The following is a 20,596-nucleotide window of genomic DNA, read 5'->3' on the forward strand; positions in this document are numbered from 1 at the left end:
CAAGAGAGCATTTCAACAAGCCCCATAGTTACAAGAGAGAAGAACGGGGAGTGTTTTGTTGGAATTGTTGTTTGTTCAGTAAAATCAGATGATTTAGTAGTTTTTTTTTTTTTTTCCTTTGAGTTAGTGTTCCAAATATAACGGTCAGGAAAAGCTTTGTCTACTTAATTCATCTCAGAACCCAGCTCAAGACAAAAATTTCAACAGAGTGAACGATGATTGATTTTACCCATTACATGAAATGGCTCACACTGTGGTATTTATAGGAGTCATGCATGACACCATAGCCTACTTTTGCATAGGACAAGCTCAGGGCATTTTTCTTCCTGTGAAGTGCACACATGCAGTCTTCTTCTAAAGTTCTTTTTACAAAAATAAATTTGAACTTAGAGAGACCTGTGATTGATATTCATTCTGTTAGAATCTCTGATATAATCTCATATTATAATAAAGTATGTTTCCTTTTGTCCAGCTAATGTATAAGGCTTAGGAGGTATTTGCTCCTTTTCAATGATATTATTATTTTAAATAAGCAATATGTTTGTAATAACAGAAATGAAAATTTCTAGAAAGACCATTTTCTTATAATTCAGCAAATGTGTTCATTGGTTTAAAATGTAAGCTTTTGCAAGATCAAGATGCTCTTGTGACTTGTTTGTTATTTGTTAGGTTTGTTATTTGTTCTGAATTTCAAAAGTCAGATGAAGAGGAATAATCTGCCTAATCATTTCCTGGCATTTTTTTTAAATAAAAGCAATTATCTAGATATTAGGAGATACCTGCATTCTTGATTGGCTCTTTCAGTTTTAATCTAGATATTGAATTAATTAATCATTAAATTTAGCTGAATAATATAAAAGAGCACTTCCTATTTGTAAACCCAGGTTAATTTCCTAGTTCTCTTGGTGATGTTTTGGCCTGAATGAACATTCACTGTTTCTTAAGAAAGTTTTTAAAATCAAATTGTGGGTATATTTAAAGTCTGTTTGTCTCTGCGTTATTTCCTCTCTTCCTATTTGAGTAGCATCTTCATGTCTGCGCAGCACTTATGTCTACTAACACTATTTATTTTTCTATTTCAAAAAAATTAAGTGTGAATAGCTCTGGTAACGCCTGGGTGGCCAGTTTGCTTTAACCATATGGATTAAGTTGGTGTGCCACCCTGAGTGTGAACTGTAGATTGCATTAGGGTTTCAGAGGAAATGTTCACACTGTAGGAAACATTTCTAGGAACACAGTGTCTCCTGTGTTCTATATCCTTAAACACCACAAGTGATTTCCAAACAGTTTCATGCCTCTGCCCTACCATTTAGTAAATTCAAATCAAATAGGTTTTCAAAGCTCTTAATCTTCTCACAGAAAATTTGCATTTTCTTGTTAGTATGTAAAATTCTCTCAGTGTTTTTTGTTATCATGTGAGAAGCAACAGGCAGCATTAGGCATTTGCCCATCCATTACCTGATGGGATAATCTTTATCTCTGGTAGACCTAAACATAGCAAGTGTAGAGGGAAACGCAGAAAGCTGTGATATGATGAATTTAATTATAATAATAAAGTCAGTCAGTTTTTGTTGTTCTTAAAAGGTCAAATAAAAATAGCTAGATGTGTTGCACCAATAAATGATGATAATGAATGCAGATTGCTGCCTCAGCACTTCTCTTTTTGAGATTAGACAGATCAGCACTGAGACTATGCACCAATCACAGTAATTATAACAATGGTAATAACAACCTCCATTTTCTCTCTGTCCCCAAAGCCAGGAATCTCGTTGTGTGCATACCATTGCTAATCAGCTTTACATCTTACAGGGTAGATATCGTTTGCATTTAACTTCCATAGGTTTGTTACCTTGGTCAAAGTCACAAAATTACTAAAGGTTACTGCCACGTTAAAACGAGGAGGGTGAGGAAGATGGCTCAGTGGAGACAGCATCTGTAGCAACAGTGTGAGGACAAGAGTATGGATCCCCAGAGCTCACAAACATCCTGGCAGGAAGAGAGACAAGCACTCCTGGTTCCAATGTGTGGGAAGCAGAGACAGAAAGGAGAGTCCTTGTAATGGGTTGACTAGCTAAACCTCCCACAACTGGCAGGCAAGCTCAGCTTGAAGTTGGAGAGTGACAAGATTGACAAAGACACCTAATGTCAACTTCTACCTCTTCATGTATGAGCATATAATGTGCATGTACATCCAGACACACGTTCATTTGCACATATATGGACACACATGAAAGCGCATCCACATATGTAACAGAAAAAAAAAAAACAAACCACAAACACACACATACAAAACTTATAGCTAGTTCTCGGTGACTAACACATGACATCCCAACACCCAGGAGGCTGAGGCAAGAAGACTGCCCTGGTTGAGACTGACCTGGACTACAGTATGCGACTCAGTCTCCAAAACAGTAAGAAAAGAAACCCCAAAATAAAAATGGAAAGTGAGACAGCGGGCATTGGAATTTAATAAAATTAGGAAAATATTGTTCTGATGTCCATTATTAAATAATTTTTTAGAAGGAGATGAAAGATCTGAAGATGTCTAAGCCTTATTTTCATAAGATGGTTTTAGAGGGCTTTCTCAAGAACAAACAAACAAGGCGAATAAACAAAACAACAACAGCAAGAGCCTCACATAGCGCACAAGTAAACATATACGGAGTTTTGCAACCCCCAAAAGGAACAAAAATTAAGTAAATGAGTAAGATATGTGCTTAAGATTTTCCTATCATTTAGTGCTTTTCTAAATGCTTAGTGAATTAAAACCCTGTTTTTCAGCACATAGAAAGCACATCGGTGATTCCAAAGCCATATTGAAAGTCTTCTTGACCAATTAGACTCAATCAATGGTCGTGTCACCTTTTATGGCAGCGTGAAATAGGCCATGGTTTCTCACTGCCTGGTCCTCACGCTCTTGTTTTTAGGCAATTTCAAAGGAGCAGAGACGCACCAGACAGTGTGTACTTGGGCTGAAGCCAGTAATAAGTGACGGGGGTGTTTACAAGTCCATCGCAACTATTTGGATAGGAATTTCAGCTCCATGGAAATGTTTGCAAGTTGAACTCTTTAAAAACAGTTTGACCTTAACACAAAATAAACCTAAGTAAAGAGCAGAGAAAGGAAGGAAGGAAGAGAGGAAGGGGGCATTGTTTGCAGGCAGAGCTCTGGGCACTGTGAAAACTTTTTCACTTTTCTGAAGGAAATGCAGTACAGCAGATGGCAAGGGCGGAAGTGAGATAAACACAGGAACTGGAAAAGCAAGCAATACGTTTTAACAGGTTCTATATCAAAGATCTGGGTAGAAAGATTAGACAAGGAGCTCTTCGGAGGCCTGACAGTGTCCTATGCACATAGCAGAGATGGAAAGCAGAAACGCACAGACAGTAGCCTGTGATTATATTTTTCTGACAGTGAGAAGGGAAGATCTTTTTAAGGATTAAAGGCATCGATTTATCAAAGGAGAAATCACCAGCTGAGACACATAGAGCCATCCTCCATCACTCCAATGGTTTGACAATGAGATTTGATGCTGTTTTTATTGTTGCACTGGAATTAACATATAGCTCTCTCCTTGGGGGTCTTAGACAAAGTGTTTTGGGAGTGCTATGCAAATTATACTCCAATCTAGATACCCAGCATTGAGATTCTGTATTACCTGATGTTACTATGTGAACACAGATGTGTTTAAATGGCCTTAATGCATATTTTAGAGGCAGAAAGCGAGTTATATAAAGAATATATCATTTTGGAATGATATAAAGGAAGGGAGGCCTTTGCCTAACTAAAATGCAGGAATGCACATAACATGTGGACATAGTGTGAAGGCTGGGTTAATGATGGGATGTTCCCCAGCCTACATCTGCCTGCTTTAGTCTTTGCTGTGCATTCTTGTGTTCTGGACTGGAGGCTGGTGACTGTGTATAATACATCATATAATTATTCTTTTTTCATTTGCTCTTCTCTCACTCAGTACATCCAGACTGCAACCTCTTCTTCTTCCACTCTGCCCTGTTCCACGCCTGACATGCCCTCATCCTCAGATGCACTCCTCTTCTGTTTCCCTTTACAAAAGAACAGACCTCCAAGAGGTATCAATCAAACATGGCAGAACAAGATGCCTTAAGACTGGGCACAAATCCTCATATCAACGCTGGACAAGCCAACCCAGTAGGAGGAAAAGGGTCCCAAGAGTGTGCTAAAGAGTCTGAATCACCCGCACTCCCACTGCTAGGAGTCCTACAAAAACTCCAAGCTAAACAATCACAACATTTATGCAGAGGGCCTAGCAGAGACCCATGCAGGCTTCGGTCTCTGTGAGCCCCTGTGAACCTTGCTAGATGAGTCTGTGACCTGTATTCTCCTCGTGACCTTGACTCCTTTGATTCCTACAGTCCTTCCTCTCCCTCAAGTTCTGTCTAATGTTAGGCAGTAGGTCTCTGCATTTGTTCCCATTGGCTTCTAGAGGAAGCCTCTCTGGTGGGTGACTGGGCAAGGCACCTATCTATGAGTATAGCAGAGTATCATTAGGGATTATTTCACTGACTCATTGATGTATTTTTTTTTCTGGCCAGTTGTGTTTGGTTCTACCCTAGGTTTCCTTGCCATCTATCTTTGGGTTCCTGGCCATCCAGACAGTGTGGTCTATGGGCTCCCTCCCCTAGAGTAAGCCTCAAATTAGATCAGTCATTGGTTGGCCACTCCCACAAGCTCTGAGCCAGGATTTTCACAAAACATCTTATAGGCAGGGCAGGTTGTAGGTAGCCAGGTTTTGTGGCTGGCTTGGTGTCCCAGGCCCACTGTCAGAAGCCTAGCCTCGTTACAGAAGATGGCCAGTTCAGGCTCCATACCTTCCATTATTATGAGTCCTAGATAGGGTCACCCCAATACATTTCAGGAAGCTTCCACTGCACTAGGTTTCCACAATACCCTCCAACTGTCCCCCAATTCTAGTCATGAATAGAAAGAAGATCCATGTGTAGTCATTCTTAATAAGAAATAATAATTCATTAGCAGTGCATATGATAAGACAAAAAATAGCTTACGTCCTAAGAAAAACCTATTTTCAATAGAATGATACATTTTATCTACAGTACAAATAGGTTTACTGAGGCATTTAAGGTGACCCCCAGAATATCAGATCATTAATGAAAATATATTTTGAACATTATGTATTATGCATGTTATGTTCATATTCCACATGACCAAACAGATAATACATGTACTCATTCTCCTCTGTAGTTAATTTTACAATTGTTTAATTAGTTTTATATCAAATAATAGACCCAGAACCAGTCCAAAACCATGTTAAACAAATCTGAAATTTGAATAATTAAAATAAATGCTGCATAGTTCTTCAGAATTTTGGGGTTGGTTTCACAACGGTGCCTTGAATTCCTGAACATTCTGGGCAGAACTTCAAATTTAACAAAAATGGGAGTTCTGGCCCTCAGGACTCCAAGGCCTGTTTCCTGTGAGAATAAGGCAACTTTAGCTTCAGAGGCCCTCAGGTGCCCCAGGCTTGTACCTTTCTACAGTTGTCAATTCATGTTCTTCTTAGCATGTGTCTCTTATTTTCTCAGACCCCACTGGGCCAAATCAGGCCATTCACAAACACAATCAATGGAGGTAAAATCACAGCAGTCAACAGCGGTCAATAGCGGCAAGTTTGGTTTTAGGTTTTAGTAAGATTCTTAAAATACCTATATTAGATACCTACATCACAAATCTATGAAATTTCAATGAACACTCAGAGTCTAAAGAGTGCACAGAGAGGCGAGCTTTTAAAGTACTGTGGGAAGGAGAAATTTCCCCGCTTTCTGCCTATCTGGAAGATGTTGTGGGTACTGGCTGTGTTTTAGTGCTGTTATCACCAGGAGCCAGCCTTCTCCTGGCACTGAGGGTGGAAGGGATGTAGGAGGACTCAGCCTAAAGGGAGCCTGAATGGGTCTTGCGATAACATGTTTGGGACAATCTCTGGGGTTGAAAGCTAGATGTGAATATGAGAAAGGGTAAATCTGACCTGACCTGGGATTTTTTTTTTTTTCAGGAACATTTCCCTACAATAGATGGAGAAATTTTACTAGGCCCAGGTTTCTTTGTAAGAATAGACTCCTGGAAGCAGCCACAGCACTGGCCAGCTTATATCCCACTGGCCAGACTGAGTTTTGTAAGCAGTCCTGAATGAGACATTCAGAGAGATGTTTTCTTTAGGAGAATGCACATCCAGATCTACCAGATTTCTTATTGCTGAGCGTGTCTCAGCTTATGTAAAATGCATAGTTTGTATTTGCCTTGCCTGGCTGTTGGAATAATGAATGACTCAGAACACAGTGTCAGTACCAGACAGATAGCTCAGAAGGTAAAAACACTTGCTGCCACCCCTGACTACTTGGGTTTGATCTCTGGAACACACATGATAGAAGAAGAAAACTAACATCAGCAAGTTGCTCTCTGATTGTAACATACACACTCTACTACACACACACACACACACACACACACACACAGAGATACACACACATTGAGAGAGAGAGAGACAGAGACAGAGACAGAGACAGAGAGACAGAGACCACGCACATACATGCACTGTATAAATGTAAAACAAGCCAGCACAGTGGTAATCAATACATCCAGAACTCATACTTCCAGATCTGATCGCTTCTTTATTGAATTCCTGCTGCCTCAGCCACTATGAAACATGCCATGGATACAAAGGTGACTCTACTATCCTAGGGGGTGGCATTATTCTCATGATGGTAAGAGATAGTCTGACCTGGTGAGGAAGTAAAAGGAATTGTCTTTAAGAATGTGACATCAGAGCTGGAACCAAGTGCTATGTAGGTATTCAGGATGCAGGAAGGAACTCACTTCCAGGCTTAAAGAAGAGAATGAGAGACAAGAGCCTGATAAATGCACAGAGAGCCATGGGGACTATTTTATAGTTGACTACAGAGACAAAGATGAGATGAGGTTCATAAGGCCCAGGAAGTACCATGAATGATGATGAGCTTAAAGACAAGAAGAGAGAGAGAGAGAGAGAGAGAGAGAGAGAGAGAGAGAGAGAGAGAGAGAGAGAGAGAGAGAGAGAGAACACTGGAGATCTGAAAGGGCCAGTCAGATGGACCAGTAGATAAAGACAGATGCTGCCAAACCTGAGAACCCCAAGTATGATCCTCAGTTGTTCTCTGACCTTCACAGGTATGCTATCATATGCATGGGTCCTCACACATGTACACAGTGATCCCCAGAAAGGGTGGAAGGAAACAACCAACCCCTCTAGTTTGTCCTCTGACTTCTATGGCTACACTGTGATAAGCATGTGTCCACACATATGTACATACAATCACACACACACAAAAAAACCAAATGAAAACAATAAAAACATCAAAAATAAATGTTAATCATAGTTTCTCAAAAGCCATAACATAGAGAGAAAAGAGATAACTAAACAATGCTAACAGGAACAAACTAGGCTCATTGGCATAAATAAATGATATCTCTTATATTTTAAATTTTCACCTATTGTAGTTTTGTCCATGTGAATATATGCACATATGTATTAGTGTGTATGCCTCTGTATGTATGCTCTCTGCTTCAACCAGGAATTATGGGACCTTGTGGGATGCATGACTTGCAATGTCTCTGTGTGCTGAGATCTGAATTCCAGTCCACACGAATATATAGCAAACATTCTTAACCATTGCGCACCTTTTCAGCCCATAATTTTTTGGGGTTAGGGGTTGTTTGTTTGATTTGATAAGCCCTTTTTTGATCTCCTGAAGTCTTCTTCCATTATGGTGCTGGAATTCATGGCATATAAAGGGCATTCAGATGGGGGCTTTCATCTTTCGTAGTTGTGATCTCTGTGAATGCATATTGTCTACTGGTTCCGTCTCAATATCTCAGATAATGGTTCTACAACACATTGAGAAGCGTAGCCTGAAAAAGCACTCCATTGGTGAGGATAGTGTAGTGACGGGAGACTGTGGTGAGTCTTCACATTCTTTAAGACGTCAGAACAGAGATGTCCCTGTGGATGGAATTAGCCTATTAAAAAAAAGCAAAGAATACATAGCAGGCATGGAAAGCAGTGTCCAAACATCTCAAAACAGTAGGATGCATTGTTCTTGTAGACTGTGTAGCTTGTTGGAGAGACAAGTTTGAAAAATAAAATCTGTCTTTGCATTTTTCTTGGTGGTAGTTATGATGACATTCTGAAGAGAATGATGAGGTGAAGACAGCAAACCAAAGGCTAAAGGAATAGAGATCAGGTGGTGGCACAAGCCCAGACCCTGAAAAACAGCTGCCATGTGTTCTCTAGTATTTGTGAGTCTTATGCTCTGTGGACAGGTTGGTATAGTTGCAAACAGCCATCCTGTCTCCAGACCTTAACTTCATTGTCACTTCTTTGGAATGAGAAATGACTCATTTATGTAGAATCTCTAAGTAGCCATAATTATTTTGCTTTGGTGGTAAAAGGAGAAAGGGAAATAAAAATTAAGTATAAACTTTGAAATATGTTTATTTTGGAAACATCTTAATGTAAATTTTCCAGACAGGAAAGATGACTCAGAGGTTGTGAACACTTTCTGTGCTTGCAGAAGACACAGATTTCAGCTACTGGTACACATGTGGGGGATTTACAACCCTATGTGGTACACATACACACAGGCAGATGAAATATTCGTACATGTGAAATAAAAGCAAATTTATCATAAAGTATAAAGTAGATCTTCTTCCCCACACCTGGTTATTTAATCCTTTCTGGTGCTTAGTCAGGGAAGTAATGAGGAATAAAGTGTACTTGGTGGTGTTCTCTTGGTGAGTTGGCCTACTTTACCTCATTTGGAAATTTTCTTTATGCTTGACGTCCTTAATAAACTTGAGCTTAGAGAGAAATCCTGTCACCTGGAGGACAACAGTTATGGGTGAAGCAACTCTGAATATTCTAGAACAGTGGTTCTCAACCTTTCTAATCCCAAGACCCTTTAATGAAGTTCCTCATGGTATGGTGGCCCCTAGCCATAAAATTATTTTTGTTGTTACTTCCTAACTGTAACTTTTCTAGTGTTATGAATCATAATGTAAAGACCCATGTTTTCTCTGATGGTCTTAGGCAACCCTGTGAAAGAGCCATTCGATGCCTACAAGGGTCACGACACACATGTTGAGAACTACTTCTCAAGAAAGACTATGAATCAAAATTTCTCCTTAAATCATCAAAACTTTAATTGCACATTAGTGTTTTCAATAATTTCCCTTGTTGGCTATCCTAAGATATTTCAAACTACAGTAGCTGTACACTGACTATAGACATTTAGATTTTTTTCTTGAAATAATATCTTTAACCTGGACTGTTATGAGTATTTTCTGGATTTTCATATTGGGATGTAAAAATATAAGCACATAATAATATAATTATATCTTTTACTTAATCTTTTATATTCTGGAGCCTTACAAGGAGTTTTAAGATAATGAAATACCAAATATGGAAAACCCAAGCAAAGTGACAAAAAGGTTACTTGCATAATTGAAAATAGTTGTATTTTGTGTGTAACTATTTTGGACATAGCAGTGGGTCGGAAGGGAACCTGAGTTAGATGCTGTGTTGGCCGACCACACATACACTGGATTATTTTTTTCAAGCAGCCGATTATGTATTTGGAGTTCACTTTACTTATTGCTATATTGTGTTTCTCTGTGCATATCTGTGTCTATAGTTTGGAAGTAGACACTTACTATTTCCTGATTTATTTTCTTGAATAATCTGTAAATAAACCCCCATTTTCAGCTAAACTGTATTACTGTTAGGCAATGCAAGCTCAGGCACAGTGTTCAACTTTAATGTCCTCGTCCTTCAATGTGAGCTGCAGTTTTCTGTTTTTGACTCCCACAGTCCTTTAACCAAAGCTATCTTGTCTGATGATAAAACCATAAGTGTATGAGGCTCACACATTTTTCATCTCTTTTATGACCTTATCTTTCACGAGCGGCTTCTGTGAAGGTATCCTAACTATAGGAAGCACCTGGAAAACATATGTGATATCTCTCCTCTGATAAGCAGTTGTGAACAAGAAAGTCCATCAGTCATTCCTGAACTGTTCATTGTTAAAAAATACTTTGATGATTTAGCTGATTGCAAAACACATTATAGGGACGACTAACCGCTCTGGTAGCACTCCTAGTCAAGAAAGTTCAATAGTTATATTCTACAAGAATTTCTATAAGAGGTTAATATTGACAGGAACTACATGGATTAAAAGAGCAGGGTTGAGAACGGCTGTCTGCTTGCATGACTGCTTTCAAAACACTGCTGCTGTTTTGTGCTGAGAAAGTGACTGTCTCAGAATACGACAAATCTTTAATTCTGACAGCAGTGTTTAACTTTGAGTGAAATGGTGTTTGTTTGCATTTTTGGAATAATTTTTGCTTGGCGAGAAAAGCCACTGCCTTTACCACCCTGTCAACAATACCTAATTTGGTATTTAAAGGCATTGCATCCTGTGGCACAAAGACTATATTTTAGTGCATTTCCCCGAGTCATCTTTGTTGTTCATTATATTGCTCAATAACACCTTCAATTTCCCCCAAAAGGGCTCACATTGATTTTGCAAACTAGACTAAGAAAAATGGAAGGGCTCTCAATGCACTTATATCTTTTAAAAGAGCAACCAAAGCATTTAATATTGCAGTAGAAAGCCATTCACTCCATAGTCATAATTTTAGAAATATTACGGTATTTGTTACTGCTTGTCATTTATTCAGTTGCATTCTTTTATAGTCACTGTCAGGATAGACATCATAGTTCTCACATTAAGTATGTTTGTGCTTTGCTGAAAATACGCTGAACTGTCTATTCATAGGGATGTGAATAAAGAGTTCGGAAAGTAAACGAGAGGATGTCAAATGAATGCCCAGCTCCTCTGTCACTCTTTCATGACATTCCTTTCTTTACTCCTTTCCTTTTCCTACCACTAAAGCATTTCATGCAGTGGTATTAGCAAACTTGTCATTATTATCTCGGTTAGTAATTATTCATGACATTTGTCCTAAGCCAGTTCTTAGCCCTGATTTTAAACACAGGAGAATCAAAAATGACTGAGAAAAAGACAGCCAATGAGGTGAGTTCTATTCAGATCAAGATGAAGCTAGAGATGGGTTAATATCAAAATAAAATTCTATTTATAAATTTTCTATGAGAATAAAATAGTGAAAGGAAAGAAGCAAGTGTCTATTATGAGTGGAAAAAATGGTGTTTCTTAAGAATACTTCAGAGATTTCATATTTGATTAAATTATTTTTAATCATTTCATTTTTCATTAGTAAAAAGATTAAAAATGAATTAGGTAAAAAACATTACCATAAAAATGAGAGCTAGTTTCCTGATATAAAGTTAGAAGATGAAAGGTCCAAAAGTTGAAAAATGTGACATATTTTAGTTATTAAATAGAAATAATGTGCTGAAAGCAATTAATTAGCAAATGTAATGATACTGCAGGAGGTTTGGCAAAAGGAATGAGACAAAAATCTAATTTCCTAACTGGTCAGTGAGCAATGGTTATTGATCAAGCATCTATGTGAAGTTGATTTTTTATTAAGTGCTAAGTAAAATAGGAAACTTTAAAAAGTAATGATTAAAAAGATTAAGTCCATTAAACCATTCGTTTTAGTGTGCAATCATAATGAAGAAACAGGGTCTGAGTGTGGAAAGGAGAAAGTGACTCCCAGACCGTATCTTGCTGGCTTTGTGGCTTCCCATGTAGATGATGTCCGCAATATCCTTTGTCGTTGCTCTTTGGTGGCAGGAACCAGACCCAGGGTTTCATCTGGGTTCAGCAGACACTTCACATCCAAGCTGCAATGGGAGCCCCAAGATTGTGTTCTTATATGTTAAACTATAATCTCTGGAGTCACCAAAACGTGCAATCAAATCTTGTCTTGGAGGCTTTCTGTGTCTGGGAAGCCTCTCACATCTTTGTCCATTGGTTTGTTTTTCTGAAATATTGCATACTAATTCCCGATATAGCTGATAAGACAGTGTTAACAAAGCTTGTGAAAAGTGCATAGTGAGGAGCAGGGTTCTAGATGTGGTGGCCATGTTGAGCATGTAAAGCATGACTTCAGGATAAAATCTACACCACACTAAAATTTTGATTTCAACATTTGATTCATGGAAGCTATGGAAATCAATACGTTAAATTGATGAGCTATTTTATTTCTATATTCACATGCAGCATTTCAGATGGGATTCATTCATATTCTGTGTTTTTAATCCTTATTTTAGAAAACAAGATTAAATAAATTTAAATCTTTGAGATTGTAATCTATTATTCCATTTCAGATTTACTTTTTGTAATGATATATATATAATATATATATGTATATATATATATATATATATATATATATATATATATATATATAGAGAGAGAGAGAGAGACAGAGACAGAGACAGAGACAGAGACAGAGACAGAGAGACAGAGACAGAGACAGAGACAGAGACAGACAGAGTATACTTATCCACATTCTTAAATATTTCAAGATAGGTGCAAAATGGATACTTTAATTGTTTACAATTATCTGTTTTTACAATGGCTCTCTAAATACTCCAATATTAGTACAAATATCATGTGTTATATAATTAAACAAACCAGAGCACTCAAAAACCAGAGTTATCAATACTTAACATTGCTCCAGATGTTGGGGCAAACCATGTAGTAGCATCCAATTTTGAATTGGCTGTTAAGTGACATTTGATTAAAGAATTTGGGTATTTGAAATTATAAACTCATTCAAGCCCTTAATCAGCAAAATTAAAATGTTTTCATTTTTAGCAGCTTAATGACATTTACTACAAATACTTGCTTATACTTCCTCTCACCCTGGTATTTCTTTTCCTACTAGACACTGGTGAAGTGTATCATGGGCAATTTGTCTTGTGGTGAATAAGGTAATGGCTTCTTTCATTTAACAATCACAGAGAAGAAACAGCTCTCAAACTTGTCTTCAGCATCTCCAAGCACCACTGAACCAACTGTTATATCACCAAATGTACTAGCTGAACCATATACCAATTTCAATAATGCATTTTTTTAATAGTGCTATGCCATTTCCTCTGTGGCATGCTATGATGGGACAGGTCTTATTATATCATTCTGAAAGTTGTTTTCCAATTATGGAATTAAGGACCCGAAAATATTAAGGGTTTTGCTTGTCTTTTTCTCCAGGAAGCTTCTGTGGTCCTATGTATTAGTTGCCATGTATGTATGTTTATGCAACATTGTGAACGGCTCCTCTCACTCACCATAATGGAACAAGTCTCTGTTCATTTGACTCTGATTTATATTACTCCAGAAATCACAGTTAGGAGCCATCATTGTATATTCTGTGTGGCCAACACAAAGCCTGCAATGTAAATGCCATTGTTTTAATGACTCGGCCCTTGTAAGTCTTAGAGAGCATCCAAGCATTTACAATAGATCTTCTGTCCCAAGAGGCACTGGAAAGGACGCTGCTGCAGGGGCACGGGAGCTGCGGCAAACACTGAACAGGAGCTGTGTTCCTGAGATACAATACTAACAATAGAAGACCATCAAGGAAAAAAAGGTCTTTGCAGAAGAAACCCCTGGCCTTTCTCCTCCTCCTCGTCACTCTGTCCTCTAATCTGCTGTTGTTGCTTCCACTATCTGATCACAGCCAGAAATCAGAAGATAAAAGAGCTCGCAGAAGTGAGAATCCTACACGGCACATAGTAGGAGGAAAAGAGAGGGAAGTTGATTAAGTCCAACAGGAAATGTCAAGTGGAAGCTCCTGGGAAGTTCTAAGAGTCTCTATCCTAACTGTTATACCAGCCTCCTCACTGTGCGGCATAGCTCAGCGTTTACTTACATCCAGGGAATCATACTGGAAATTGAATAAAAGGAACGGCCTGGGTCTGATCTATTAAAGCAGATGGTGTGAGCCTCCTGCTTCCTGGACTGTATCTCATTTTGTCTATATTGGGGTAACTTGGAGGTGGCTTGAAGGGGAAGGAACAGGCAGGCAGCCAGGCTGGTAGGCTGAGAGCCAGTTGGTTACTTCAAGGCTCTCAGTATTTGGAGGTCATCAAGCCTGCTTGTATATGTAGATTAAGAATCAGCCTTCTCTAGGCCTGAGAAGTGAGACCAGAACAAAATTCTTAGATCTCCAGAAGACAGTTAGTTGATGTGTTTATGGTCTTTCATGCAAGCTACAAGTGGAGCATGGAAGACTGGCACACTGCTTTTCTTATGTCAGCTTTGACCTTGTCTCACACTCTCATTTGTGGATGCACTCTCCTTGGTGGCTTCCAGAGTTCCAGTAAGGAACTTGCTTTCTGCATATGGCCTATGGAGCTTGACATAGTTCCTTGATCTAAGAAGATGCCCAATACACAGTGTCTGGAAAGAATGTATAATTTTGGGTGGTATTCTTCCCGATCATAGTGAAAGATACTCGGTTTCCAAAGCATTTTCCAGACATGAAGTCTATGGTGTGCTTAATGGTGTATTATATTCCTTATGGTCACTCAAAGCCAATACAGCCCCGTTGCACTGAAATCAAAACGTTGTAATGTGTTTCTAAAAGAATGGGTCTCAGGCTTTTCTCATTCTTCTTAATTCCGGTTTTTAGAACTAATTCATTGTGTGAAGCTACAAGCAGGAAAAAATAAAAGGCAAGATGTTTAAGGATCGAAACTCATACAAACACCACATTAATGTCAAGTGTACTAATGGATTCCTAAAAATTTATACCTTATATGTAATTTTTAAAATTACAAGATATAATGCATTTTTATATTATTTTATAGATATTCAGGTGGATATCTGAGAGTTACTATAAAATACTTCAAGAGAAGATAGTTGGATAGGCCATATAATTTACATGTTGGAATTAGTAGGTTCAAGGTAAAATAGGCATTATTTCAATATTGTATCTGTCTCTGCATTCCTTGGTATTTATTTTATTATATAAGTAAGGCCCTAAAGCCTAAGAGTTTTTGCTTTGACATATAGTTGTGTTGATCATATTTTCTCTCTCACTGCATCTCAACTCTTACTCAAGACATTCAAGGTTTTGTTTTGTTTTGTTTTGTTTTTTGCTTTTTGTCTTTTCATGTGAAGTGAAGGCATGGAATTATGGGTACACACCATAGTTATCCAAGCATAAGTTTAACTTCACAGTGTCTTCTGTTGAAAAGAATGGAGTCAAGAAATTATATAGTTTGTTAATCATTTACCATGGCTCCTATAGCCTCTCCTTAATGAAATAACACCAAGTTTTAAAAGCATGATATGGAAAAAATAAAAATTTTCCAATAATCTAAACCCAACCCAAAACAGGAATATACTTTCCTCTAAAATATTTGTCTTCCTATATTATGGCTATGAAATGACAATTTGGAAATAAAGTAACTATGTTTGTTATATCAAAAGTATTCAGAAAACTATACATTATATTTCCTTTACATATAATAATCACTTCAAAGTAAGATGTATATGCAAATGTACATTTTGTGTATGGTACTCAGCTTCATTCATTAACTGACATATATTAGTAACTCATTTTTACTTGTGGACATTTCTGCCAATGAATTTTACCATATGGGACAAATATATGATAAACATAAGACAAAGATGTTGCCTTTGCGATATTCAATGCCAGAGGAGTCTGGTCATTTCTCCTTTCTCTGTTGGTGTATTTCAGGTGATGATGAAGGAGCCCAGGAGCCAGCAGAATCAGATGGGGACAGCCATTCGGACAAACCAGCGCAGCCTGGAGGAGAGGCAGATGACTGGGATGGACCAGGTAGGACAGAGAATATAGCATTCAATCCACTTTCACTTTAATCAGGATTTTACACTTTTCCTTTACAATTTACATATAAGGAAGAGGCAAAAAAAAAAAATTAAAATATAGACAGCTTATAAAACTGTTAACAGTTTTTAAACTCAGATTTAAAACCATGTATGAGCTCTGTGTGTGTGTGTGTGTGTGTGTGTGTGTGTGTGTGTGTGTGTGTGTGTGTGTGTGTGTTGCATACAAGCTGGGAGTTTGAGTAAACATTATTTTGAATAAGGAAACTTTAAAAACCAACTTGTCACCTCAGCTTGAAGTCCCTATCTTTTCTTCTTTCATTCTTACATGAAGTTAGTCAATTCTATTTGCTTGCTCTTTCAACACAGAATCTTTTAGCTACATCCAAATTCAAATTGGGCTCAGTTTGAAAGCTTACAAATCGGTCAGTAACAATAACACTTCAAAGAGCCATCATTTCAGCTTAGTCCCGTTGCTAGTCACAGATGGAACCTCAACATCTATTTAGACATTGAGTCACAATTAATAGATTTCCCCTTTGATTTAATGTTTTGGCAACATTTTCACCTTTGAGAATAAAGTTCTATTTGCACTTAAATGGCCTTATATTTGTTCATTTCAGGGAAACAAAAGACTAATCAAACCCCAATATTAATATAAGTCATATATACTGTTTATAATAACACTGTAAGAAATAAAATTTTTATTGCAAATTATGATATTCTTATAAATGGAGACCTTCATGCTTTACATTTTTAGGATGTAAGCAAGTTTTGAAATAGGTTCAGCCTTAAATTCCAAAGCAGTACGATTTTTCATTAAGGAAGATTGCTATATTTCAATCACATTTTCACCCTTGCATGACTTTGCAAATTGCTCTCTGGTGTGCATGGGGAAGACAGGAAATCCAGTGGTAATTTTCTGAAACCAGGAGCTGGAAAATATAATGCAAACAAAAATGAAGATACAGTATATCTGATTATTATGATGTCATTTCTAATGCTATTCATGATACATACAAATGTTTGTATTCCGCACAGTATAGCATAATACTATAGAGTCTGGACTCAGTTGTATTTTATTTTAAGATACCATAGAAACACATTGTAAGAGATTGTAAGAAAGTGAAAACTTGTGGTATTTGAAATTTATTGTATTTTTTCTTGTTTATCAATGTAGGGGAAATTCCTTAATTAGGACAAGTTGAAAATAGTTTATAATTTAAATATTATTTTTGCTATGAGGCTTTTGTACAACCTGAAAAGGATACAAGATACTTTATCTTACAGTTCTTTGTTAATAGAATTAAATAGTTCTGTTAAGAAAGTATTTTGCCTTTCTAATTAGACTGGGCTTTTAGGTGACACATTCAGTCACACCTTTGGAGAAAAAAATGAGTATTTTGACTTTCTGTGTCTAGAGCTCATGGCCTTCCAGGTCATGCGAGATTAAGCAATCAGCATGGTGCCCCAAGCTGCCGAACATATGCAGTAAAGCTAATTCCATCTTGGGGAAGCTTTTGCCAAAAGATTGTTTTATTGGCTAAAAACAATAATAATAATTTGAGTGTTAAGAATGATGCTTGTCATTCAAGTAAGTTATTCAGATTTTGCTTAAATTAACGTACATATATCATTTAATGTATTTGTGTGCTGTAGATTTGGCATAAACATTACTGTTTTCTGGACTATCCAGGGACATGTCAAAACTTTAAAGAAAAATATATGCCTCTTGTATGCTCATGAGGCCCGTCCCTGTATATTAAATGGTGAATAACACATTTTTCTTCATAGTTACTTCTGGTAGGGGAAAGGTATACCATTTTGAAATCCTTGAAACAATGAGTTTATCTCATATCAACAGAATCTCTTTTTCTGGTAGCACGTTCACAATTTCAGTCAGTTGGGAGATCCTACGGAGGAAAACCAGGCATATTTTTGTACCCTTTTGCTACTTAAATATTAGTTGCTTCAAGACTGGTAATGATTAGTTTTTGTTCACTGAAGTGCAGTGGAAATTTACACCTGTTTCAAAGAGAATATTAATTTTAAAAAATAATTGAAAAAAGAAATATGTTAATTCATCAACTGTAAAAAAAAATCTCTGACTTTTGGTGACAGTTCCAAACTCAGTAGCAAAGTGCATCTGCATTCCAAATTAAGTCCAAGGTCCAAGGTCAGGAGTTTCTCTCTCTCTCTCTCTCTCTCTCTCTCTCTCTCTGTCTTTCTTCCATTTTCTTGGCTTGCCATTCTCTAGCTGGGAGATCTGTAGAACACTGCTTAATTTCTTGGTGCATACATATTCATATTAAAGTATAGAAAATATTAACAAGTTCTAGAAAACAGCACCAGTGTATACATATATATATATGATGCTAGTGTTTCTTTTTTATAACTTTGCAGCTGTTAGTCCTCAACAAGTTTTTAACTGCCTCGTAGAGTATCTAAGACCCTGATGGGTAAAGTTAGATGGCACTAAACGTTAATTTTCAGTTTACTCAAATGACCGAGAGACGTCTGCTACCGAGCCAGGTAGATTTCAGGGTCTCCCAGTTTCAAACTGCTGCATTGCAATGCTGACACTCACTCTAAGAATGACATTTTTTTTTCTAAAAATAGAACAGAATCAAAGGATGTAGAATTTATCTAAGGAATTTGAAACATAGTACTGACATCATTGAAGATGGATCAGGGTTTATCTTATTTTTAGGGAGTTTGATTGAAGACGACTGCATAACCTTGCTTGATGGCTTAGTTCAATAATGAATCAACCCTGTCTCAGAGATTCTATTTTTATCAAATGCAAGTTCTTCCATAAAAGAAAGTTTTCCTTTGTTTGTCATTCAGTGAAAAGGCACATTCAGAAGTCATGACCATTCACACCTTTTCAACTTCCAAGTGGAGCCTAAACAATCATAGGAAATAATGTTTGTAAGTAGCTAGGCTGTGGCACTCCTCAGGGTTTAAATGTTTGTAACTCCTATGTAAGCCACATGAATCATTTAAGTTTGGAAAGCCAGAAGCACACTCTTAGTAAGGCCCAAATGAAAGTCATTACCTCATCATTTCGGCATCTCAGACAATCTAATTTCCAAGTTCATTGTTTTCCATGCTTTTAAAGATGTGATCCTGACACTTCTCCTGGAATGTGTCATGTAGCACTTGCGGCTCTCTCTTATTCCTGTATTCGCCTGTACTGTTCTTCCATTGCCTGGCCTCTTCCAAAGTAAGTGTCTCTTCTTCAGCAGCCTGGCAGGTTGTGTATTTTGTGTAAGCTGCAGTTTCTTTACTTTATCTTTTTACACGTTTAATTCTTCGACGGATGTTCATTGTGCATTGGCAGTGAGGAAGTCCAGCAGGCAGTGTAAACATGCCATGTGTCACTGCTCACACGTCTTCTCACAGCACCATCTCTCTCATTTAATTTATCATGGATGTGTCATTCCAGCAACAGTTGAGCATCCTTTATCCTTTAATGTAGAACATAGTCTACACAACAGGACTTTTATACGATTTAGAGTCACATACACCTAAGATAATAATGGTATTTATGACCTCATGATGTTGACATGTTAAACAGACAGGACTTAGTTTCTTTATCTCTGAAATAGCTATATTGATAAATGTTTAACAATGCTTTATGAAGATGCACTTTGAACGAGACAACCCTAACAGGACATTCAACACCATGTGTGGGAGTGGTTCAGTGTCGACTCTCATCTACTTGCATGTAGACCCTTGAGAAATGGTTTAAACCTGGTCTTCTCAGAGTAGTCAGTAGTTGAAACATTGATCTTATTTTGTAAATACCACTTATAGCTCTGTCTTTTTCATGAGAAGGTCTTCAGAGGTACTTTCCAAGTCCAGTATAGAATATTGATTTGGATTTAGGAACATTGTAGCGAGATTCAATGGAATCCTTATGTGTCCATTGTCATTTCTATAACAGAAGTACTGGGAGATCCACGTGCTCCTTAGATCAATGCAAGGCGCGGACACTCTGGATTACACTCTTACAGCTTGGCTTCTTTTCACACTTGCAAATAGTGAATAATGGGTGAATATTATAATAGTGTGTATGCAAATGCTATTTCCAAGTAATGTGTATTCATGCACACACAGATTAAAAAAAAAATTTGAGGAAACTGCCATTTGCTTTCTTTGACATGAATTTTATTTAAATAGATCTTGGTATTTTTGTATTAAAACTATGGTCATATAAATGAAATGAAGTAAGAAGTCCGTCCAGTCCTGAACTGATAATTTCATAAATTAAGAAGTTGCCTTGTAATAACTTTTAAAATAATATTATAAAACACAAGAACTTTTTGCTGTCCATCACAGGTAAGTTATTTTGGGGTAATGTTCTGACCTATACATTTCTCTAGGGACAGTTTGGGTGGCCTTACTACAGCTAATCATGACACAGAGCAAGATAACACTGCACCATGTACTTAATGCTTATAAATCAAGTGAATAATAATCACCGCTGCCCTACAGAGATTTCACATGTAAAGCCTGGAGCTCAGGAGTTCAGAAGCACACACACACACACAAAAATTCACTCTTAATATTGATTTTACTATCATTTCAGCAATTGTGCCTCAGTAGCTGTTACAATGATTTCCATAGAAGGCATCATTAAACATTAGTACAGTGAATTAATTTGGCAAAACGATCTTGCTCTGCAACAGAACTTCATAAGATTGTATTTACTCTGTGCTGGTCTACCTGACTTGAAAGATAACTCAGATAAAGAA

The 20,596-nt window shown here is 37.4% G+C and overlaps 1 protein-coding gene across 3 annotated transcripts in view; it reads left to right on the forward strand.

Moving 5' to 3' along the window:
- Positions 1 to 20,596, forward strand: part of Zfpm2 (zinc finger protein, FOG family member 2) — a 437,094-nt gene that overhangs the window by 107,078 nt on the left and 309,420 nt on the right. For 2 of the 3 annotated variants that reach the window (XM_051159523.1, XM_051159524.1), the window contains one exon: positions 15,727 to 15,828. In XM_051159523.1, the coding sequence (XP_051015480.1) occupies positions 15,727 to 15,828 (102 nt within the window). Of the gene's footprint in view, positions 1 to 12,906; positions 12,953 to 15,726; positions 15,829 to 20,596 lie in introns of all 3 variants that reach the window. The other variant, XM_051159525.1, reaches the window with a different exon arrangement.

This window comes from Acomys russatus, chromosome 17, assembly GCF_903995435.1.
Source record: "Acomys russatus chromosome 17, mAcoRus1.1, whole genome shotgun sequence".
Classification (NCBI taxonomy): Eukaryota; Metazoa; Chordata; class Mammalia; order Rodentia; family Muridae; genus Acomys; species Acomys russatus.